This window comes from Coregonus clupeaformis, chromosome 4, assembly GCF_020615455.1.
Source record: "Coregonus clupeaformis isolate EN_2021a chromosome 4, ASM2061545v1, whole genome shotgun sequence".
In the NCBI taxonomy this organism is placed as follows: domain Eukaryota; kingdom Metazoa; phylum Chordata; class Actinopteri; order Salmoniformes; family Salmonidae; genus Coregonus; species Coregonus clupeaformis.
The window spans coordinates 21,997,028-22,021,054 of record NC_059195.1 but is presented as its reverse complement, the minus strand read 5'-3'; the positions used below and the strand labels follow the sequence as shown (position 1 = coordinate 22,021,054).

The 24,027-nt window shown below is 43.6% G+C and overlaps 1 protein-coding gene across 8 annotated transcripts; it reads left to right on the top strand.

Moving 5' to 3' along the window:
- The first annotated feature begins 966 nt into the window (after positions 1–966).
- On the top strand, positions 967–21,120 carry LOC121554336 (POU domain, class 2, transcription factor 1-like). Of its 8 annotated transcripts, none has more exons than XM_041867928.2 (16): positions 967–1,921; positions 3,124–3,195; positions 3,639–3,730; positions 7,733–7,828; positions 8,688–8,870; positions 9,139–9,225; positions 9,687–9,816; positions 9,999–10,090; positions 10,195–10,368; positions 10,556–10,697; positions 10,800–10,954; positions 11,280–11,471; positions 11,617–11,722; positions 11,852–12,179; positions 14,438–14,538; positions 18,204–21,120. In XM_041867928.2, the coding sequence occupies exons 1-16, from the start codon at positions 1,891–1,893 to the stop codon at positions 18,476–18,478; spliced, it is 2,256 nt and encodes a 751-aa protein (XP_041723862.1). In that variant the 5' UTR covers positions 967–1,890; the 3' UTR covers positions 18,479–21,120. The 8 variants fall into 8 exon arrangements, with proteins under 8 accessions (XP_041723862.1, XP_041723805.1, XP_041723814.1 ...); XM_041867871.2 differs by having other exon boundaries at positions 9,687–9,834; XM_041867880.2 differs by having other exon boundaries at positions 968–1,921; positions 11,277–11,471.
- The last annotated feature ends 2,907 nt before the right edge of the window (positions 21,121–24,027 follow it).

Sequence of the window (24,027 nt, the reverse complement as noted above, 5' to 3'; positions counted from 1 at the left end):
CTGAACCCTTCTGTTTTTTTTGTGTTTTTTTGCATTAAGAGGGGTATAGTAATGTATGGTTGTGGTTTGGAAGGAGGAAGATAGGGCGTCTGTTGTTTGGGTATCTCTGTCCTTGTTTCATTGGAGGGAACCTTATTTTTTCCATCAACAAATTCACACTTGGAGAGTTAGTGGTTGAAACATTTGCTGGGGCTTTGAGAAAGCGGGTTTAAGTTTCGGATCCTGGCCTAAATCGGCCTTCTGAAGAAAATGGTTAGCCAATAGCATCCTTGTTTGAAAAAGTACCACAAACTAGTCTAATAATGTCCCACACTGCAACTGTAAAAACACTGTTTTTAGGCTATTGTTTGATTACTGTCCCTACTGTTGATTACTGTCCCTACTGTTGATTACTGTCCCTACTGCTTTGTCATGCCCTTTCTTCAGTCTCTGTTTGTCTTGGTCACTAGTGTGATAAATATCAGTCTTTTGTGATTGAGGTTGGAAGGGTTGTAGTTAGGGAGCCAAGAAAATAAAATAATTTGGTTTAGTTTTTTGTTGAGGATTCTCTGAGCAAGGCTAAGCAACACGATCGTCCCCCTCTTTTTCAGAGGTCTACCCCTGAAAACAGTCAGATTTCATTTTAACATTGCTTTGACATCCCACTCTGTCAGTCGGCGCCTGCCTGCCCGCTACATTAATTTCCAAGACATGTTCTTCTACGCTAAATTAAAAAGAGTGAGATGGGGAAAAAAGCCCTCTGAATACGAACAACTAGCCTAATGGAATTTAAAGCTAATCTAAATATGCTAATCTTGACACGCTTCATAAACATAGCCAATAGTACCCTCTACCCCCCTCTCTCTCTCTCTCTCTCTCTCTCTCTCTCTCTCTCTCTCTCGCTCTCTCTGTCTCAGTTGTTGTGCAGAGTGGAATGCCATTGCCACGGGGGTCTGGTAGTAATGACGGGCTCGTGGTGGATTAATGTGGAGTTATTTATTCCCCCCACCTCCACCCCCTCATTAATAACCAGGCCTGGTCTCTGTGACTCCTGGCAGAGTTTGGGACCAGCAGTCCGAGACATTCTATTAGTTCTATTCGCACCCACCACCTTTCCACGCCAACATGCCCAGACCACTGCCGACAGCCATCACACTGAATTCTGGCCAGTTGTTTCCATCCCTTTAATTACTCTGCTGCCTGCATTCTGCCAGTAATTGGGCTTAGTTTGAGCCCGGACTTCTCTTTTCTTTTTTTTCTCTTTTTTATTCCCCTGTTTTTTATTGTTCTCCAAAAAGCCATCCAATTAATATGCTAATGACATGATACATATTTATGGGTTTTAAATTATGCAGAAAGCTTTCAGAGCCCGATGTGAAATGAGTCGCTCACAGGACTTCAAAGCCCTGAATCGCTAATGAAGTAGGGCCTGATTTGCATACAGCTTTAATCAGCTGAATACTGATTATACTTCATTATAGAGTGGGGTGGGTGGAGGGAGAGAGGCGCCAGCTGCACTCGTTGTTTCTGTTTCTTCCAGAAAGAAAGGGAGATAACTTTTTCAGTAGTCGTGACAATCCTGGCACGCACCGGAGAGAGAGAGAGAGAGGGAGGGAAAAGGAGGGAGACGGTTGAGAAGAAAAGAGAGGTAGAGAAAGAGCGAGTGAGAGTGAGGGAGAGCTGTTAGTTTAAAACCTGTTGGCTTAAGTGGAATGCTGAGGCTGTGTCTCACTGTTGTTCAGTGGAGCGTTCAGCGGACTGTGCCAGTCTGTCTGTGTCTTGTGTGTGTAGCTGTAGTTTGACTGGACTCTGCACTGACCAGTGGAGAGTGAAGAGAGGGAGTAGGGAGAGGAGGGGCAGTGTGCTGTCCGGTGGAACCAAGCCTATCTGCCGCCGCCAGCTTTTGCAAGCATGCTGGAAAATACAGGTTCAACAGAAGTGGGTGAGTCATGGGGTCTGGTGTTGTGTGTGTGTTTGTGATGTTGATGATGATGTGTTTTCCTGTGTGCCAAATACGCCAGATATCGTTGTTGTGGGGGGAGGCCAGGGGGAGGTGCTCATTTTGGAAGTGGGCTGCTCATTTGACGGCCACATGGAGCAGGCCTTTGCCGAGAAGTTGCTTAAATACCAGCCCCTCGTGGCACACTTGGACAGCCTCAGGTGTAGGTGCAAGCTGATGGCACTGATATTTGGCCGTTTCGGCCACGTACACAGGCTTGCAGTGTGTGGCTTCCAGATTGCGGGCCTGACAAAAACTAGGGCAAAGCAATTAGCTAGGTACTGCTCTGTTTCAGCTGTCGTGGGCAGCCTAGCTGTTTGGAGAATGAGGTGCTTTCTGTACCCTTAAATGCCATTCATACAGGGACCTTTTGACATGTTTGGATCCTTTTTTTGTCAATTTGATTGGTGGATTCAAATAAAGTATTTAAAATGTGTGTGCGTGTATGTGTGTGAGTGTGAGAGAGAGAGCGAAATCATCAAGGAACAAGTCAAAAGGGGATAAAACATTATCCTGCTGGGCTTTTATGGATGTAAAGGCATGCTTCAAGGTATCCTATTTGCCATGGTTGATGATGTTTATTTTATTTTATTTAAGCTTTATTTAACTAGGCAAGTCAGTTAAGAACAAATTCTTATTTACAATGATGGCCTACACCGGCCAAACCCGGACCAATTGTGCGCCGCCCTAAGGGACTCCCAATCACAGCCAGTTGTGATACAGCTTGGAATCGAACCAGGGTGTCTGTAGTGATGCCTCAAGCGCTGAGATGGAGTGCCTTAGACCGCTGTGCCACTCGGGAGCCCAGAGTGTTGATTGTCACTGTATTAAATGGGGCTTCCTAATAGTGCAATTGTTACCTGGTGCAATTTTTTTTACCCCGTTTTCTATGGGAAAATACACTGCATGTAGGCTAGAGGTAGTTGTGGGGGTGTAGCCCATTAGAAAACATTATCAGGCTCTGTTGGAAGGAGTGGGAGGTGTCTGGTTTCATTGTATTAAGTACGGCATACGACATCGGATATTTATAAGATGTGGGCTTTAGGGGCTGTTTTGGAATGGGATGGTGGGGCGTTGCTTTTAGAGGATCAATGACAGTTGAGTGAAAGTCTCTCTCTGTCTGTTTGTCTGTCTGCCTCTTTCAGATTCTAAAATGAGTAATCCATCAGAAACTAGTAAATGTGCAATGGAGAGTCAGAGTGGGGACGGAAACGCAGGTGAGTTACCTGCTGTGACCTGCTGCTGCATTGCTCTGCCTGCCCGTATCTGGAGCGCATTCAGGAGGCACAAACAGTTTAAAATAGTCACAAACGGACAACAAAAATGTCCTTGGTTATTAGACTCTAAGTTCAGGTAATGGTCTTCTGTTTGAAAACCTGTAGTCCTGTTTGGTGCCCTTTGAACACGCCCCTGGGTCTCACTGCTATGCCTGTCCCACAGAGTTTTTGTAGTGTTGATTGAGATACCTAATAGAGAGAGAGATTCAGTGAAAGTTAAGTGGGTTGTTGTGCTGTTGCTGTAATTAGAGGCTACTTCAGTGCTTGTGTGCGTATTATGTTCACACGTGTTGATTTGTGTGTGCTGTGTGTGCAAATGTGAAAGTGTGTGTGTGTATGGGAGAGTTTTTTTCCTGATGACTTGATTGCGTTTCTGTTCTCAGGAGTCCAAACGAATGGACTGGACTTTCAGAGGCAGACGGTGCAGGCCACAAACGCAATCACCAATGCACATGCTCAGGCTCTCCTCCAACAGGTAACACACTCACTCACTCAGACCAAAACACACACAGGTTTGCTGCTTTTACCAGAAGAGTGTGTGTGTCTGTGTGATCTGATTGAGTATATGTGGGTATATTTGTGGCTCGTGCCCAGGCTGGCAGAAGTGTAGTTGAAATGAGAATTGAGGCTGGGACAGAGACATGCCAACAGAACAGAGCCACGCACGCACTCACACACACACACACACACACACACACACACACACACACACACACACACACACACACACACACACACACACACACACACACACACACACTCTCTCTCTAGAGCTGGGTGATATGGACAAAAAGTAATATTGTGAAAAATGTAACCATTTTACTTGATAACAATAAATACAACTATATGTATTTTTATTGACAGTTACGTTACATTAGTGGCAGGGCTCTAGAATACTTTTTTTTCAGTTCCAAGTAAGAAAGCTGTGATGGTAGCCATGATTCAGAAAGTAAGCAATTTCATCTAACATATCCAGGGAATGCATGATTGATATTTTGATGTGTAACCTGTCAAAATAGGATCCAGAATGATCAGATTTCTTTTTGGCTCTTCAGAGAATTTGCCGACATCTTTGTGCATATTGGCCTATATTACTTGAGGAAGTGGGAACTCAAAACACTTAGCTAGATTGCTTACTCTAAATATGATATTGTTGCTACATAGCCATGTAGGCTAATTCATTAAGCTATCAGTAAATGTAGGCTAATGTCCTACAAAAGGTCTAGGCTACTTGATGTAAATGGCGTGCACTGCTTTGAGCACGGGCACATCAAAATCATACTAACTACAGCCTACTCTGGTTGTAAAGTTGTGCCATGAATTCAAGAGGTGAGAAATACATGACATACTCAAAGAAAGCTGTGACTCTCCTTTGTAACTAGAACAACAGTAGTTGCTTTGAAAACTGTATTTTTCCCGCAATTACAGTTGAAGTAGGAAGTTTACATACACCTTAGCCAAATACATTTAAACTCAGTTCTTCACAATTCCTGACATTTAATCCTAGTAAAAATTCCCTGTTTTAGGTCAGTTAGGATCACCACTTTATTTTAAGAATGTGGAATGTCAGAATAATAGTAGAGAATGATTTATTTAAGCTTTTATTTCTTTTATCACATTCCCAGTGGGTCAGAAGTTTACATACACTCAGTATTTGGTAGCATTGCCTTTAAATTGTTTAACTTGGGTCAAATGTTTCGGGTAGCCTTCCACAAGCTTCCCACAATAAGTTGGGTGAATTTTGGCCCATTCCCCCTGACAGAGCTGGTGTAACTGAGTCAGGTTTGTAGGCCTCCTTGCTCGCACACACTTTTTCAGTTCTGCCCACACATTATAGGATTGAGGTCAGGGCTTTGTGATGGCCACTCCAATACCTTGACTTTGTTGTCCTTAAGCCATTTTGCCACAACTTTGGAAGTATGCTTGGGGTCATTGTCCATTTGGAAGACCCATTTGCGACCAAGCTTTAACTTCCTGACTGATGTCTTGAGATGTTGCCTCAATATATCCACATAATTTTCCTTCCTCATGATGCCATCTATTTTGTGAAGTGTACCAGTCCCTCCTGCAGCAAAGCACCCCCACAGCATGGTGCTGCCACCCCCGTGCTTCACAGTTGGGATGGTGTTCTTCGGCTTGCAAGTCCCCCCTTTTTCCTCCAAACATAACGATGGTCATTATGGCCAAACAGTTCTATTTCTGTTTCATCAGGCCAGAGGACATTTCTCCAAAATGTACAATCTTTGTCCCCATGTGCAGTTGCAAACCGTAGTCTGGCTTTTTTATGGCGGTTTTGGAGCAGTTGCTTCTTCCTTGCTGAGCGGCCTTTCAGGTTATGTCGATATAGGACTTGTTTTACTGTGGATATAGATACTTTTGTACCAGTTTCCTCCAGAATCTTCACAAGGTCCTTTGCTGTTGTTCTGGGATTGATTTGCACTTTTCACACCAAAGTACGTTCATCTCTAGCAGACAGAACGCGTCTCCTTCCTGAGCGGTATGGCGGCTGCGTGGTCTCTTGGTGTTTATACTTGCGTACTATTGTTTGTACAGATGAACGTGGTACCTTCAGGCGTTTGGAAATTGCTCACAAGGATGAACCAGACTTGTGGAGGTCTACAATTTTATTTCTGAGGTCTTGGCTTTCTTTTGATTTTCCCATGATGTCAAGTAAAGAGGCACTGAGTTTGAAGGAAGGCTTTAAAATATATCCAAAGTTACACCTCCAATTGACTCAAATGATGTCAATTAGCCTATCAGAAGCTTCTAAAGCCATGACATCATTTTCTGGAATTTTCCAAGCAGTTTAAAGGCACAGTCAACTTAGTGTATGTAAACTTCTGACCCACTGGAATTGTGATACAGTGAATTATAAGTGAAATAATCTGTCTGTAAACAATTTGTCACGGTCGTCTATGTCGTCCAAGTATGACCAAGGCGCAGCGTGTCCAAGAAACATGACTTTATTAAATAAACGTTATCGAACTACAAACAAAAGACGACTCAATGAAGTCCACGGTACACTGACCAAAAGGAACAAAAACCCACAATTCCCACAGGAAAACAATCAGAATAAATATGGCTCCCAATCAGAGATAACGAGCCGACAGCTGACACTCGTTACCTCCGATTGGGAGTCATTGACCAAACCTAGAAAAGAACCCCACAGAACTGCAAACAAGAAATACACCCAAAACCCAACATAACCAAACCAAACCCCAACAAAACAAATACACCCTGGCTCAAATATAAAAGTCCCGGAGCCAGAGTGTCACACAATTGTGTCATGCACAAAGTAGATGTCCTAACCGACTTCCCAAAACTATAGTTTGTTAACAAGAAATTTGTGGAGTGGTTGAAAAACAAGTTTTAATGACTCCAACCTAAGTGTATGTAAACTGCCGACTTCAGCTGTACGTTTTGAGCAACGGTCATATGCTTGTGCTTCACAGTGGGAAGAGGGAGGGAGAGTGGCTTGCTCACACAGCAGCCGACAGCGAAATGGGGACAGGCAGATACTTTCATAGCAGGAATCAACATAATGCATAGGCTATAACCGTTGACCAAATAATGGTTTTACAACAATCTACAGGAATGTTGTGTAGCAAAATCACAGAAGATTACCGTCATAGGCAAAATGCTTCGGTAAGAGGAAGGCAGTGTCGGTAATTTTCGGTTTACCGTCCCAGCTCTAACACACACACACACACACACACACACACAGTAACAGTACATTTAAATGAGCCAGGCTCTCTCGGTATCGCCTGGCAACAAGGCAGATTAATCAACCCTGTATGCTAATTAGCTGCTCTGCGGTTGCTCGGAAACAGATGGCGGAGAATATGCAAATCTATGCAGAATTTACATGCACTGCATAACAGTTTTTTAAATGAACTTTTCCACTCACCACTCCCTCCTTCCTCTCTCTGTTCTCTGTAGGCTACAGTACATTCCTCTCCTGCTTTTCTCATGTAGATTATTTTCTATTTAGAGAATACCTTCAATATGCTACCTATTATTGAAACCCTGTTTTTGTGTATATGTGGCAGTCTGTATGAGTGTGTGGGAGTGTTTTGTCTTGGTGTGTATATGTTTATCCTCTTCTACACTCCAATGTTGAAAAGTAAAATATGGGTCTTGCTCATTATCTCTAATCAAGAATCTGACAGGTATAGTTGCAAGAATTAGGGCATCTGCATACAATAAGTATCAGTCAACATCATTATTCAAAAACAGATCGACATAGTGTACAGACGACTCCTGATAAATGCAACGGCTTGAGAATGGACTTAACAGGAACATGCCGTTATCAGGAGCAATGTAAAAGAATGCAGTTGAACTGGGACTGGAAAACTGTATTGCACTCAAACAGTGTTTACACTTATCAGGAGTCGCCTGTACCATAGCTCTGTGTCTATATGACATGTATCTGGGTAGGTTATTCTATATAAGATTATCCTATGTACTCTGCTCCTAGTCCAAGTCTGAAGACTTGGGTGCAATTCCGACCTCCGTCCAGCAGGGCGTGCTGCCTCATGCCCAGCTCATGCTGGCTGGGGGACAGATAGCTGGAGTAAGTGGCATGCTGTCTGCCTGCCTGCCTGTCGGTTCATCTGTCTGTCTGTAATGTGCTGAATCTCTGTGGCTTCCTCATCTCCTCTCCCTCATCTGCACTGATCTGAAAGAATAGCAAATGCCCAGTAGGCATCGTCCACCATATTGGTGTCACTGTTCTCAGATCAGTGCAGATGAAGGGAAGGAGACTATTTGAGACTATTGAGATACACCCAGAGAAAGGGTGGGGTTATGTCCAAATACTATTTTCCTTGTTTCCTCCCCTTAGCGACCAGTGATTTTTGATATAAAGATTGAATGGGAATTGATCTACCTACCTTATTAATTCTACCAATTCCTGCTATGATCAGTGTGGGTGGGAGGAACTGAGAGAAGAGTATTGGGACGTAGCCTGTGTGTGCTTGTGCACGTGTTCAATCATGCCAACCCCACGACGCACATCACCCTGGTACCATCTTTTGGTTTGTGTGTGCACGAGCGAGAGTGTGTGCGACCGGGAGCCCAGGCGTCATACTCATCCGTGATCATTCTGTCGTTGTCATGTGACTTGAGGATCAGACAGCCAGTGGCTGCAATGAGAACCTCCCCAAACACCAAAATCATCTTCTGTCCAATTGCATGTCCTCTCCTCTCTCCATATGTTGGGCCCTAGGCACTCAGTCACTGCATCACATGTACTGCTAGTTTTGTAGTCCTTTGCAACTTGAAAGTCCTTTGACCTTTTGAAATGAATGGTAAGGAGCATTTGTCTTGACAAACTATTGTTTCTCTTCCAACCGCTCACTCATTTATATTTTTTTGCTCTCTCTTTATCTCTACCCCCCCACCCCCCCTCCTCTTACTTTCCCTCTCTCTAGTTGACCCTGTCTCCAGCGCAGCAGCAGATGTTTTTGCAGCAGGCCCAGGCCCAGCTCTTGGCAGCAGCCATGCAGCAGCAATCAGCCAGCCAGCAGAGCAGCACCACGGGGGCCAGCATCTCTGCCTCCGCAGCCACCCCCATCACACAGCTGCCCCTGTCCCAGCCCGTCCAGATCACCTCTGTAAGAGAGAGACACACACACAAACACATGAGAATGTGCATGCGCACACACACACACAAACACACAGACACTCACACACAACCCCATCACTAGGGCTAGACGGGATCTGCAGGGGGGCAGAGTATCCTGCTACCTACTCTAGAATGGGGTGTGAAATAAAATCCTGAAGTCAAACCCAATACTGCTTCAAAACATATAATAGCCACAGTGTCATCAATTGAATATGCAGGAAACACAGAGCTGTAATGTTCACATCATTCCCCCTCAGATTCCCTCTGTCTCTACTCATCTCCCAGGCCAGCTAAGCCAGCTGGGATACCCGTATGAGATGGCGACCTTCAGCAGTTACCTACCTGTAGTACACCTTTATATCACTGTTATATGAATGACTGGACCGGTATAATCTACCTAGTAGTACTCATGTATAACACTGCTAAATGAATGATTATAAGTATGCTGTACCTTTAGTACATTGTAACGTTTTCTCCCCGTGGAAGCTTAATGAGAACTTTCCTCTGTTGATTTCTGTTGTATGAAGGAGTGTACCTGTAGAATAAAGCTAGAATAAAGGCCTGCAGGCAGCAGTTACATTATTACCTCTAGTAGGCCTGTACCACTCTTACCTGTAGGACTATACTTATGAATACTTGTTTCCCTGTAGTTACAAGGGTTCCTCACTCCCTGTATATGTGTGTGTGAGATGACCAACAGCAGCATGAGTGGTGTGTGTGACTAAAAGTGTTTGTGTGTACCTGTAGTAATGTGTTCTCCTCTCTCCCGTTGTGTGTGTGTGTGTGTGTGTGTGAGGACTTTCAGCAGTTACAGCAGCTGCAACAGCAGAACCTGACCATGCCCCAGTTTGTCCTGGTTCAACCTGGCCACCACATCGCCACCCAGCTGCAGCCTGGCCAGTTCATCATCTCACAGACGCCGCAGGGCCAGCAGAGTATGTACACAACGCAGAGTATGTACTACACACACACACATACACACACACACACACAGAGATGCACACACACACACAGACACAGGCACGCACACACACATGCACAAACATACACACTCGCCCTTCCTCGCTCTCACCCTCCCTTCGTACCTCTTAAATGTTCTCCATAATTCTCTCAACAGGTTTCCTGCAAGCCCAGAATCTTCTAACTCAACTACCTCAAAGCCAAGCCAACCTCCTGCAGACTCAGCCAAGCATCAACCTCGCCTCACAGGTCAGACACTGCAACTACAACTATAACTACCATGTTTCAAACACTTGAACCATGTTTAGTTTGTCATTTCCTTTCAGCCCTAACCCCATACTCCCGTCCTGTAGCCAGCGACTCCGTCCCACACGATAGCAGCCACGCCCATCCAGCCCCTGTCCCTCAGTCAGACCCCGCCCAAACGCCTGGACACGCCCAGTCTGGAGGAGCCCAGCGACCTGGAGGAGCTGGAACAGTTTGCCAAGACCTTCAAACAGAGACGCATCAAACTGGGCTTCACACAGGTGTGTGTGTGTGTGTGGTTGGGGTTGTGAGGGAGCTGTAGGAAGGTGTGTGTACATTTTGTGTGTGTGGTTGGGGGTGTTAGCAAGCTGTACTAAGGTGTGTGTGGGTATATGCATGCATGAGTGTGCATGCGTGTGTTTGTGTTAATAGCAGAGCTCTTCCTAACCCTCTCTCTGTATCTCACAGGGGGACGTTGGCCTGGCCATGGGGAAGCTGTATGGTAACGACTTCAGCCAGACCACCATCTCCCGCTTCGAGGCCTTGAACCTCAGCTTTAAGAACATGTGCAAGCTGAAGCCACTGCTGGAGAAGTGGCTCAACGATGCAGGTATGTCCCTGAGCTGACCGACAGCTGTGTGTGTTTGTACTGTATTGTGCACTGCGGAGTACCTGGTCTTTACCTCTGTCCCTGTCCTTTGTCGCGGTGCTGTTTGTGCCGAGAATCTGTCGTCTGACCTGGCCCTGTCCAGCCCTTGCGGCCTGGGCTCCCCCGGCCTGGGTATTGAGGGGCTCAACCGCCGACGCAAGAAGAGGACCAGCATCGAGACCAACATCCGCGTGGCCTTAGAAAAGAGCTTTCTGGAGGTGAGCAAAATTTTACAGTCTAGATTAGCGCTCACTTGTCTTCTCTAACTTACCTCATCAACCAACTTTAGCACCTAACCCGTTAGGAAGGGAATCAAATTAAATGGAATAGACTGTTCATTCAGCGTATCTGGTAAACTGCCCTACTGAAAGTAACTGCTCCATACTGAAAGTAATTGCTCCATACTGACAGTAACTGCCCCATAGTGAAAGGAACTGCCCCATACTGAAAGGAACTGCCCCATACTGAAAGGAACTGCCCCATACTGAAAGAAACTGCCCCATACTGAAAGGGAATCCCTGGTCTTTTGCCATCTTCAAGCAGAACCAAAAACCTACCTCTGAGGAGATCACCATAATTGCTGACCAGCTCAACATGGAGAAGGAGGTGATCCGGGTGTGGTTCTGTAACCGTCGGCAAAAAGAGAAGAGGATCAACCCCCCCAGCAGCGGACACAGCATCACAGGGACAGGCAGCACCCCCATCAAAACCATCTTCACCCCCACTAGCCCCTTGGTATTGACAAAACACACTGGCATGTACATGTACCACACACACATACACAGTGTACACAGGCACTACACACACACACACACACACAAGTGAAGTGTATTTTTTCTATTCCATGTTCAAGCCCTTTCCTTCTCCTTCCCTGGTGCAGGTGGCCAGTACGGCAAGCCTTGTGACCAGTAACACACCGACCACACTCACTTTAAACCAGGTGATGCCTCTCACCAGCACCAGCGTCTCCGGCCTTACCTTGACAGGTACACAGGGACAGGGGAGGGACAGGATCATATTTGAAAGAAAGAAATCTCAAGTTAGGATTCAATATTCCCTTCCCATTTCCCACCTCGTACTTAAAAACTAAACACCACCCTCCCATTCCGTCTCAGGCACGACGATCGGAGCGACCACAAACACGGCATCCGTCATCTCTACGGCACCCATGGTTACCGTGGTGACCAGTTCACCCTCGCTAAGCCCCTCCCCCACGGCTCTCCAGGCCACGGCGGCAGAGACAGGTGGAACCCAGGAGCACACGGTGGTCACGCAGGCGCCGTCGTCCCTAGCAACCACTCTGGGGACAGGTCAGGTGATGGTGGCTGGACCGGGGCTGTCGGCGGCCCTGCAAGGCGCTGCCCAGTTACCCACCAGCGCTAGTTACGCCGCCATGGCCGGGCTTAACCCAGGACTGATGGCATCCTCGCAGTTCACACCTGGGTGAGTAGGATGGGGAGTGGGTATCAGAGCAGGATCACAGCACACCTCAAACTACATGAAGAGATTTCAAGTGCCCATGTACACTACTAGTCAAAAGTTTGGACACATCTTCTCATTCAAGGGTTTTTCTTTATTTTTACTATTTTTTACATTGTAGAATAATAGTGAAGACATCAAAACTATGAAATAACACATATGGAATCATGTAGTAACCAAAAAAGTGTTAAACAAATCACAATATATTTTATATTTGAGATTCTTCAAATAGCCACCCTTTGCCTTGATGACAGCTTTGCACACTCTTGGCATTCTCTCAGCCAGCTTCACCTGGAATGCTTTTCCAACAGTCTTGAAGGAGTTCCCACATATGCTGAGCACTTGTTGGCTGCTTTTCCTTCACTCTGCGGTCCGACTCATCCCAAACCATCTCAATTTGGTTGAGGTCAGGGGATTGTGGAGGCCAGGTCATCTGATGCAGCACTCCATCACTCTCCTTCTTGGAGGAGGTGTGTTGGGTCATTATCCTGTTGAAAAACAAATGATAGTCCCACTAAGCCCAAACCAGATGGGATGGTGTATCGCTGCAGAATGCTGTGGTAGCCATGCTGGTTAAGTGTGCCTTGAATTCTAAATAAATCACAGACAGTGTCACCAGCAAAGAACCCCCACACCATAACACCTCCTCCTCCATGCTTTACGGGGGGAAATACACATGCAGAGATCATCCGTTCACCCACACCACGTCTCACAAAGACACGGCGGTTGGAACCAAAAATCTCAAATTTGGACTCCAGACCAAAGGGCACATTTCCACTGGTATAATGTCCATTGCTCGTGTTTCTTGGCCCAAGCAAGTCTCTTCTTCTTATTGGTGTCCTTTAGTAGTGGTTTCTTTGCAGCAATTTGACCATTAATTGTACAGCCCTCTAACCAATTGTACTATTATTGTGTTTTTTCACGTTATTTGTAATTTATTCTGCACATAATGTTTCTGCCATCGTCTCTTATAACCAAAAAGAGCTTCTGGATATCAGGACAGCGAATACTCACCTCGTATTGGACGAAGATTTTTTCTTCAACGAGTCGGACGCGAAGGATATCCTACAGACACCCGACAAGGCCCAAATCCCCGACATTCACAGGAGAAAGAGACAGAGATATCGTGGACGTAGGTCGGGGTGCCTTGTAAGGATCCGACGGCGACCGAGTAAACTGCCTCTTCCATCAATCCTATTAGCCAATGTTCAATCATTTGAAAATAAATTAGATGACCTAATATTACGGTTATCCTACCAACGGGACATTAAAAACTGTAATATCTTATGTTTCACCGAGTCGTGGCTGAACGACGACATGGACAACATACAGCTGACGGGATATACGCTACATCGACAGGATAGAACGGCTGACTCCGGTAAGACAAGGGGTGGCGGTCTGTGTATATTTGTACCCCGAGTGGCGCAGTGGTCTAAGGCACTGCATCGCAGTGCTAGCTGTGCCACTAGAGATCCTGGTTCGTATCCAGGCTCTGTTGTAGCCGGCCGCGACCGGGAGACCCATGGGGCGGTGCACAATTGGCCCAGCGTCGTCCAGGGTAGGGGAGGGAATGACCGGCAGGGATGTAGCTCAGTTGGTAGAGCATGGCGTTTGCAACGCCAGGGTTGTGGGTTCGATTCCCACGGGGGGCCAGTATGAAAACTAAAAATATAATGTATGCACTCACTAACTGTAAGTCGCTCTGGATAAGAGCGTCTGCTAAATGACTAAAATGTCAAACGTAAACAACAGCTGGTGCACAAAATCAGCTTTAATAAGAAGGCAAACCTGTTAATTGAAATGCATTCTAGGTGACTACCTCATGAAGCTGGTTGAGAGAATGCCAAGAGTGTGCAAAGCTGTCATCAAGGCAAAGGGTGGCAATTTGAAGAATCTCACATATAGAATATATTTTGATTTGTTTAACACTTTTTTGGTTACTACATGATTCCAGATGTGTTATTTAATAGTTTTGATGTCTTCACTATTATTCTATAATGTAGAAAATAGTAAAAATAAAGAAAAACCCTGGAATGAGTAGGTGTGTCCAAACTTTTGACTGGTACTGTATATCTAGTCATAGTAGGAATAGTTGCAGTTAAATGCTCATTGCTATGATCATCACAATCTCAGGGATTGAGGGAGGAATAAGGAATTCAGGGTAATCTCTACTGGAATCACTGTGTCTCTGTCTGTCTGACTATACCTGTCTCTGTGTGTAGAGGGGCCTTGCTGAGCTTGGCTCCGGGTGGGCTTGGAGGGGCTATAAACCCCGCCATGTTGAGCAACAACACTCTGGCCACCATCCAAGGTCTATGGAGCGGCAAGTACACCTGTTTAATTACTCTGCATCTCACACATATGCAGTGCCTTGACTTTTTCCACATTTTGTTGTTACAAAGTGGGATTAAAATGAATTTAATTGTCATTTTTTGCAATCGATCTACACAAAGTGAAATATTTATTTTTTATATACACTACCGTTCAAAAGTTTGGGGTCACTTAGAAATGTCCTTGTTTTGGAAAGATAAGCAATTTTTATGTCCATTAAAATAACATCAAATTGATCAGAAATACAGTGTAGACATTGTTGATGTTGTAAATGGCTATTGTAGCTGGAAACGGCTGATCTTTAATGGAATATCTACATAGGCGTACAGAGGCCCATTATCATCAACCATCAGTCCTGTGTTCCAATGGCACGTTGTGTTTGCTAATCCAAGTTTATCATTTTAAAAGGCTAATTGATCATTAGAAAACCCTTTTGCAATTATGTTAGCACAGCTGAAAACTTTTGTGCTGATTAAAGAAGCAATAAAACTGGCCTTCTTGAGACAAGTTGAGTATCTGGAGCATCAGCAATTGTGGGTTCGATTACAGAATCAAAATGGCCAGAAACAAAGAACTTTCTTCTGAAACTCGTCAGTCTACTCTTGTTTTGAGAAATGAAAGCTATTCCATGCGAGAAATTGCCAAGAAACTGAAGATCTCGTACAACGCTGTGTACTACTCCCTTCACAGAACAGCACAAACTGGCTCTAACCAGAATAGAAAGAGGAGTGGGAGGCCCCGGTGCACAACTGAGCAAGAGGACAAATACATTAGTGTGTCTAGTTTGAGAAACAGACGCCTCACAGGTCCTCAACTGGCAGCTTCATTAAATAGTACCCGCAAAACACCAGTCTCAACGTCAACAGTGAAGAGGCGACTCCGGGATGCTGACCTTCTAGGCAGAGTTGCAAAGAAAAAGCCATATCTCAGACTGGCCAATAAAAAGAAAATATTAAGATGGGCAAAAGAACACACACTGGACAGAGGAAGATTGGAAAAAAGTGTTATGGACAGACGAATTGAAGTTTGAGGTGTTCGGATCACAAAGAAGAACATTTGTGAGACGCAGACCAAATGAAAAGATGCTGGAGGAGTGCTTGATGCCATCTGTCAAGCATGTTGGAGGCAATGTGATGGTCTGTGGGTGCTTTGGTGGTGGTAAAGTGGGAGATTTGTACAGAGTAAAAGGGATCTTGAAGAAGGATGGCTATCACTCCATTTTGCAACGCCATGCCATACCCTGTGGACGGCGCTTGATTGGAGCCAATTTCCTCCTACAACAGGACAATGACCCAAAGCACAGCTCCAAACTATGCAAGAACTATTTAGGGAAGAAGCAGTCAGCTGTTATTCTGTCTATAATGGAGTGGCCAGCACAGTCACCGGATCTCAACCCTATTGAGCTGTTGTGGGAGCAGCTTGATCATATGGTATGTAAGAAGTGCCCATCAAGCCAATCCAACTTTTGGGAGGTGCTTCAGGAAGTATGGGGTGAAATCTCTTCAGATTACCTCAACAAATTGACAACTAGAACGCCAAAGGTCTGCAAGGCTGTAATTGCTGCAAATGGAGGATTCTTTAACGAAAGCAAAGTTTGAAGGACACAATTATTATTTCTATTAAAAATCATTATTTCTAACCTTGTCAATGACTACATTTCCTATGCATTTTGCTAGATTTCCTATTCAAACTCATTTCATGTATGTTTTCATGGAAAACAAGGACATTTCTTAGTGACCCCAAACTTTTGAACGGTAGTGTATATATTTTTTTTATGGAAAATAGAACACTAATATAAAGTGATTATATAAGTATACAACCCCCAGAGTCAATACGTTAGAATCACCTTTGGCAGCAATTACAGCTGTGAGTCTTTCTGGGTAAGTGCCTAAGAGCTTTGCACACCTGGATTATACAATATATGCCCATTATTCTTTAAACAGTTTGTCAAGCTCTGTCAAGTTGGTTATTGATCATTGCTAGACAGCCATTTTCAAGTCTTGCAACAGATTTTCAAGCTGACTTAAGTCAAAACTGTAACTAGGCCACTCAGGAACATTCAATGTCGTCTTGGTAAGCAACTGCAGTGTGTATTTGGCCTTGAGTTTTTAGTTATTGTCCTGCTGAAAGGTGAATTTGTCTAGAAGTGTCTGTTAGGAAGCATACTAAATCAGGTTTTCCTCTAGGATTTTGCCTGTGCTTAGCTCTATTCTGTTTCTTTTTATCCTAAAAAACTCCCTAGTCCTTGCCGATGAAAGCATACCCATAACATGATGCCACCACCATTCTTGAAAATACGAAGAATGGTACTCAGTGATGTGTTGTGTTGGATTTGCCCCAAACATAACACTTTATATTCAGGACAAAAAGTTAATTTCTTTGCCTCATTTTTTGCAGTATTACTTTAGTGCCTTACTGCAAACAGGATGCATGTTTTTGAATATTTTTTATTCTGTACAAGCTTCCTTATTTTCACTGTGTCATTTATGTTAGTATTGTGGCATAACTACAATGTTGATCCATCCTCAGTTTTCTCCTATCACAGCCATTAAACTCTGTAACTGTTTTAAAATCACCATTGGCCTCAAGGTGAAATCCCTGAGCAGTTTCCTTCCTCTCCGGCAACTGAGTTAGGAAGGGTGCCTGTATCTTTGTAGTGACTGGTTGTATTGATTCCCCATCCAAAGTGTTAAAGTAATAACTGCACCGTGCTCAAAGGGATATTATTTTATTTTTATATACCAATAAGTGCCCTTTTTTCCGAACCATAGGAAAACCTCCTTGGTCTTTGTGGTTGAATATGTGTGTGGTACAGAGATGGGGTAGTCATTTTAAAATCATGTTAAATACTACATTTACATTTGACATTTTAGTCATTTAGCAGACGCTCTTATCCAGAGCGACTTACAGTTAGTGAGTGCATACATTTTTCATACTTCATACTATTATTGCACACAGAGTCCATGCAACTTATTATGTGAGTTGTTAAGCACATTTCTACTCCTGAACTTATTTAGACTTGACATAACAAAAAGGTTGAATACTTATTGACTCAAGACATTTCAGCTTTTCATTTTTTATTAATTTGTAAACATTTGTAAAAACATAATTCCACTTTGACATTATGGGGTATTGTGTGTAAATCAGTGACACAAAATCTCAATGTAATACATTTTAAAATCTGGCTATAACACAACATAATGTGGAAAAAGTCACAAGGGTGCGAATACTTTCTGAAGGCACTGTATATACATGTGCTATTTTCATATTATATAGCTGGAACTAATACTGTCTGTCCAACCTCAATATATCTAAGAGTACCTTTCTCATTGCTCTGTACCTTACACCAGCGGTTCCCAACCTCTTCCGTAAAAAATGTGCGGACCACAGGTTGAAAACCACTGCCTTACATTTATTTACCTGTATAACTAGTCTATACCTGAAACTAGTGCACCTGTCCTCCTTGTCTTCCCCACACGTTTGTCTTGTCACTGACATCGTTGTGTCCGGGACGTAATCAGAACTCTTCACAGCTCCGGCAGCTAGCTAGCTACACTACCCATCCCCATCAATCCACAGTTACTGTAACTTTTCTCCAACTGATGATGGCTAAATAGCTAGGTAACCCCCTCTGTCCCTCCTTTCCTCCCCCTGTAGCTCTGGCATCGGGTGGCACTCTCCCCATCACCTCGCTGGACGGGAGTGGTAACCTGCTGTTTGCCAACACCTCGGCCGGCAGCACCTCCAACCTGGTGCAACCCCTCTTCCTGAACCCCCAGAACCTGTCCCTGCTCACCAGCAACCCCGTCAGCCTGGTGTCGGCCGGAGCGGCCGGGGGAGGGGCCCTGCAGGTCACAGCCAACCACCAGGTCACCACGGCGACCGTTCCAGTGCCCGCCTCCACCATCACCACTGCCTCCAAGGCCCAGTGAAGCTGAAGGCTCGAATTGCCTTGAATGACACCCTATGCTCTATTTAGTGCACTACTTTTGGTTAAATGTAGCGTACGATATGGATGGCTCTGGCCATAGTAAGACACTATATGGGGAATAGGGCTGTTGTTTAAGATTTGGCCTTAGGCTACTGGCTCAATCCACCTCTTTATCCTCTTCCTCCTTGTCCTTCTGCCTGTCATCTATCATTATTTAATCCTTTTGCTGCCACCAAAAAGAAACCCTCTGTGAAGAGGGTTGGAATTTATATTTTACGTTTTTATTTCATTCTTCATTTTCTCTTTTCCCTTGTACTCCAAAAATGATGTGCGACTCCCTGGATGTTTTTGTCGCTGTACGCAGCGGGTCACACAGGAGGACTGGGGCGGCCATTTTCTGAGGCAGGATCATCTTGAACTCTATGGTCTGTGCTCCTTGTGGCCCCTGAGAAAATAACAGAGGGACTACCTAGCTTTCTCTCTTTCCTGTCACCTTTTTCAAAAGTATATATCTTCCTCTTCCCTGTTCAGAACTTCTTCTTAAATACTTCTAACCAAAAATTTGATTTTACTTTTTGGATGTTTTTTTCTTCTAACAAAAATGATTTACTACTAAGATCACAATCTACATCATCACTAAAAGGGGGGTTTGCGTGTTTCCCAGTCGATAGTTTGAATTTGTTTGGTGTCAGAGGCTCTGTTGGACAGGCCTCAGCACAAATCATATCAAAGTTATATTTTAGAGGTGATTAGTTTGTTTTCTCTTGTTTTAGTGGACATTTTCAGAACTTTGTACGTCTAACATTAATTTAAGCTTTAACTCCGATATACAGTATATCAATTTCTAATCGTGGTTATAAGGCTTTAAAACCAAGTAATAATAAATGGCCGATATAATGGTTATTGTTGCTTTAAGGAACGGGGTTGACCATGTGTTCTCTCTCTGGCCCTCTCTGTCTGGTAACACTGAGTTTGTTTATATAAAAAAATATATTTTGCCTGCCACCATTTTGTAAATCGTAGTCTAGGTGCAGACCGTAGACACTGATATGGAATTACTGAAATGATAACGCTTAGAGCTTTAACTGGTTTGCATACGTACCTGCAGTCCCATGTCAGATAGTCGGGTGGTGATTGTGTGATGGGGGGTTAGCTGTATGATACATGGAGTTCTATGCCTGAGTGTTCTCTGACGGCTATGTCAGTTGGTATGTCTGTATGGTTTTCATGCCAACTGGATGATGTTGGTGTGAGGTAGATGGGGTCGTTGTCTGTTTTTGCTCCAATATATATTTTTTATTCTGCTTTATCTACTTGTGCATAGTATCTGTACCAAAAGAAACTGGATTTATGAACTGCAGTCTGCCTGTTTTAGAGAAGTTAAACTTTCTGTCCCATTTATAATTTTTTTTTTAAGGTCCTTTATTTCTGCAGTCTTTTAACTGGCTTACTACAAGATGTACCAAAAATATTTGTTAACTATTGCTGTGTATTGTCAGTGTAGCTTAGCCTAGTCCAAATATTTGAGTACAAGCTCTCCCTCTAGACAACTGGAGATAAAGATGCAATATTTTGATGATCACTTTCCAAAGACAAACGTATTTTTTAATTTGACTATGGCTCTCCCTGCTCAGCTTTAAAGTGGCAGCGCAAATATCCAAATAGAAAGGGATGGGAAGAAGGGAGGTCAGGGGTATTGTCTCCCTATATAAAGTTAATATATTTGAGTGGTGTTTAGGTTTGAATGGTAGTGGTTATATGATATCAATGGGTGCTTGCCCTCAATACTCTGTCCTGTTTCTCTACGTTTCCCCCTATGATGATATGGCGGACTGTGTTGTGATCCTTTCTAGACTGATATATCTGCTTTGGCAGCAGTTTGGACTGTAGTCAGGCGTTCAATAATCAGGTAGGGGCTGTCCGTTTTAGTTTTTCTACCAATCCTCAGCCATGAAATAAAAAGCTTGAACCAAAGTTGTTTTCTCACTAGCTGCTGTGCCTGTGTGAGCGAGCAAGTTGCTGTTCACACGATCACTATCCTACACACTACTACTGACAAGTCTTCTCCTCTTATACCCACCTATTTGAATCCTTTTTGCATCCCCCACCTCTAACCCTCTTCTAAGGAACAAGGACCTGCGCGTTTTCTTCTTCTAGCTTTCTAACCTCATCCTCTCAGGTCACGTGGTTGAAGCCCTCTCTCCTTCCTCTCATCGCCCAACTAGCTTTACTTTGGGGGCTCATCCACTGTCAGCACCAATAAAGATGTTTCGGACCTGTCAAGATCTCCGACCTGTACCCAAGCAACTTAGCCCCTGTGCCGCCCTTATCGAGCTGCCCCTTTCGTAACAACAACCCCACACAACAGTAGTGTTGTTCTATCGGCCCTAACGTAGGCAGATGAATGACTGCCTAGTTTGAAAAAGCAGAGACATCTCTCTACGCTAATACATTTATGTGCTCCTTTTTTACCCTTGAATTAATTTGACTGAATACCTCAGCATCACTTAAACATTAGGTTCACTTTAAGAAATCTCACACCCGTAGAATATTGTAGAATGTACAAGTCAGTGGAGGCTGGTGGGAGGAGCTATAGGAGGATGGGCTCAGTGTAATGGCTGGAATGGAATCAATGGAACAGTATCAAACACATCAAAAATATGGAAACCACGTGTTTGACTCGTTCCATCGATTCCATTCCAGCCATTATAATGAGGCCGTACTCCTATAGCTCCTCCCATCAGCCTCCACTGGCACAAGTACTGAATGGCTTGCCATTAAAAAAAAAAAAAAAATTGTGAATTGTACAAGATAAACAAAAGAGTAATCGTTATCTCAAACTAGGACAAACTACTACTGCTGTTTTCTAGTACTACTACTTATGGGATATTTCCAGGTTTTAACAGTTTGACATTATTTTGTGGTCCTTGCCAAAGCAAAGTGAAAGCCTTTCTCTCTGCGGCTGGGTTGATGTCTCGATGCTGCTCACTTCACAGGTTTTCTGTCCTTGAGGTCATGGCAGGCTGAATGGGACTTGTAGTCCTATTTGTAGTGCTGTTTGTAGTCACAAACCAATCGTGAAGTGTGGTAGCTTGGTGAGCCATTGGCCATGGGAAGTTACCTGAAATATTTATCTGAGGAACGACTAGAGGATTAGAGATAAATATACACTACCGTTCAAAAGTTTGGGGTCACTTAGAAATGTCCTTGTTTTTGAAAGAAAAGCCATTTTTTTGTCCATTAAAATAACATCAAATTGATCAGAAATACAGTGTAGACATTGTTCATGTTGTAAATGGCTTTTGTAGCTGGAAACGGCTGATTTTTTTGGAATATCTACATAGGCGTACAGAGGCCCATTATCAGCAACCATCAGTCCTGTGTTCCAATGGCACGTTGTGTTTGCTAATCCAAGTTTATCATTTTAAAAGGCTAATTGATCATTAGAAAACCCTTTTGCAATTATGTTAGCACAGCTGAAAACTGTTGTGCTGATTAAAGAAGCAATAAAACTGGCCTTCTTGAGACTAGTTGAGTATCTGGAGCATCAGCAATTGTGGGTTCGATTACAGAATCAAAATGGCCAGAAACAAATAAGTTTATTCTGAAACTCGTCAGTCTATTCTTGTTCTGAGAAATGAAGGCTATTCCATGCGAGAAATTGCCAAGAAACTGAAGATCTCGTACAACGCTGTGTACTACTCCCTTCACAGAACAGCACAAACTGTCTCTAACCAGAATAGAAAGAGGAGTGGGAGGCCCCGGTGCACAACTGAGCAAGAGGACAAATACATTAGTGTCTAGTTTGAGAAACAGACGGCTCACAGGTCTTCAACTGGCAGCTTCATTAAATAGTACCCGCAAAACACCAGTCTCAACGTCAACAGTGAAGAGGCAACTCCGGGATGCTGACTTAGGCAGAGTTGCAAAGAAAAAGTCCAGTGTCTGTGTTCTTTTGCCCATCTTAATCTTTTATTTTTATTGGCCAGTCTGAGATATGGCTTTTTCTTTGCAACTCTGCTTAGAAGGTCAGCATCCCGGAGTCGCCTCTTCACTGTTAACTAGACACAAATGTATTTGTCCTCTTGCTCAGTTGTGCACCATGGCCTCCCACTCCTCTTTCTATTCTGGTTAGAGCCAGTTTGCGCTGTTCTGTGAAGGGAGTAGTACACAGCGTTGTACGAGATCTTCAGTTTCTTGGCAATTTCTCGCATGGAATAGCCTTCATTTCTCAGAACAAGAATAGACTGACGAGTTTCAGAATAAACTTATTTGTTTCTGGCCATTTTGAGCCTGTAATCGAACCCACAATTGCTGATGCTCCAGATACTCAACTAGTCTCAAGAAGGCCAGTTTTATTGCTTCTTTAATCAGCACAACAGTTTTCAGCTGTGCTAACATAATTGCAAAAGGGTTTTCTAATGATCAATTAGCCTTTTAAAATGATAAACTTGGATTAGCAAACACAACGTGCCATTGGAACACAGGACTGATGGTTGCTGATAATGGGCCTATTTAGATATTCCATTAAAAATCAGCAGTTTCCAGCTCCAGTAGCCATTTACAACATTAACAATGTCTACACTGTATTTCTGATCAATTTGATGTTATTTTAATGGACAAAACAATTGCTTTTCATTCGAAAACAAGGACATTTCTAAGTGACCCCAAACATTTGAACGGTAGTGTATGTATATATATATATATATATAACAACACATGTAAGATATTCATATTTTATATTTGAACAAGTATGTTATCAAGACTGAATGTAGTGTTTTGTCATGCTTATACAAAAAAATACAAAAAATACGTATTTTTATTAATGTCAAGACCAAAAACTTTGACCGCACCCCCTTGGTGCGTGAGTTGCGGACACCTGTGCCCATTACATGTGTGGGTGTGGTCTGTTGAGTGGGAGGGGCTTGCTGTGGTGCTTCAATCGGACAGTCCCTGCTTGTGCGGTTGCTAGGGGAACAAACAGACTGAAGCGCCTGATCTTAATCTTTCATCTTTTTTCTGTGGTTGTTTGGTTTACTATGGACTTGATTTGCTGTGCTGTTTTTAACAATCATTTGAATGTTTTTTATTACTAATGCCTTTAATTGTTTTGTATAGCATGAGAGGGCAAGATCACTGTCTTTCTTAGTTTGACAAAAGATTAACATTGACATTTATGCCTTATCGTTATTTAGAAGACGAGCATTGTAGCATATTGGTGTTTGTGCGACAGTGTATGAGAGTAATCTAGTGAGAGAGGCTACCTCCTCGCTAGCTTTTGTGTTTTGCTAGCTCACTCAGTGCATAGGTCTTTGCTGAAAAGATTCAGTGTGCTTTGGGCATAATTTGGGTGTGTGTTGTTCTGGCGTGGTTATGTTGCTACCTATGATTTTAGGGGTGACTCATACAGGTGGGAATACCTGTAGAAAAGCTTTACTAATAACTGAACTCCAGCAGGTGTGTATGTGTGTGTGAGAGAGAGAGAGAGAGAGAGAAGGGAGGGCTGACTGCAGACCATGATGGTGCATTTGTTTTCAGTTTACAAAGATA

Excerpts from the sequence above, each read along its gene's own strand:
- LOC121554336 (XM_041867861.2), top strand. The coding sequence starts at position 1,891 with ATGCTGGAAAATACAGGTTCAACAGAAGTGG. Across the intron at positions 1,922-3,123 it reads TACAGGTTCAACAGAAGTGG|ATTCTAAAATGAGTAATCCA; the intron begins GTGAGTCATGGG and ends TGCCTCTTTCAG. Across the intron at positions 3,196-3,638 it reads GAGTGGGGACGGAAACGCAG|GAGTCCAAACGAATGGACTG; the intron begins GTGAGTTACCTG and ends TTCTGTTCTCAG.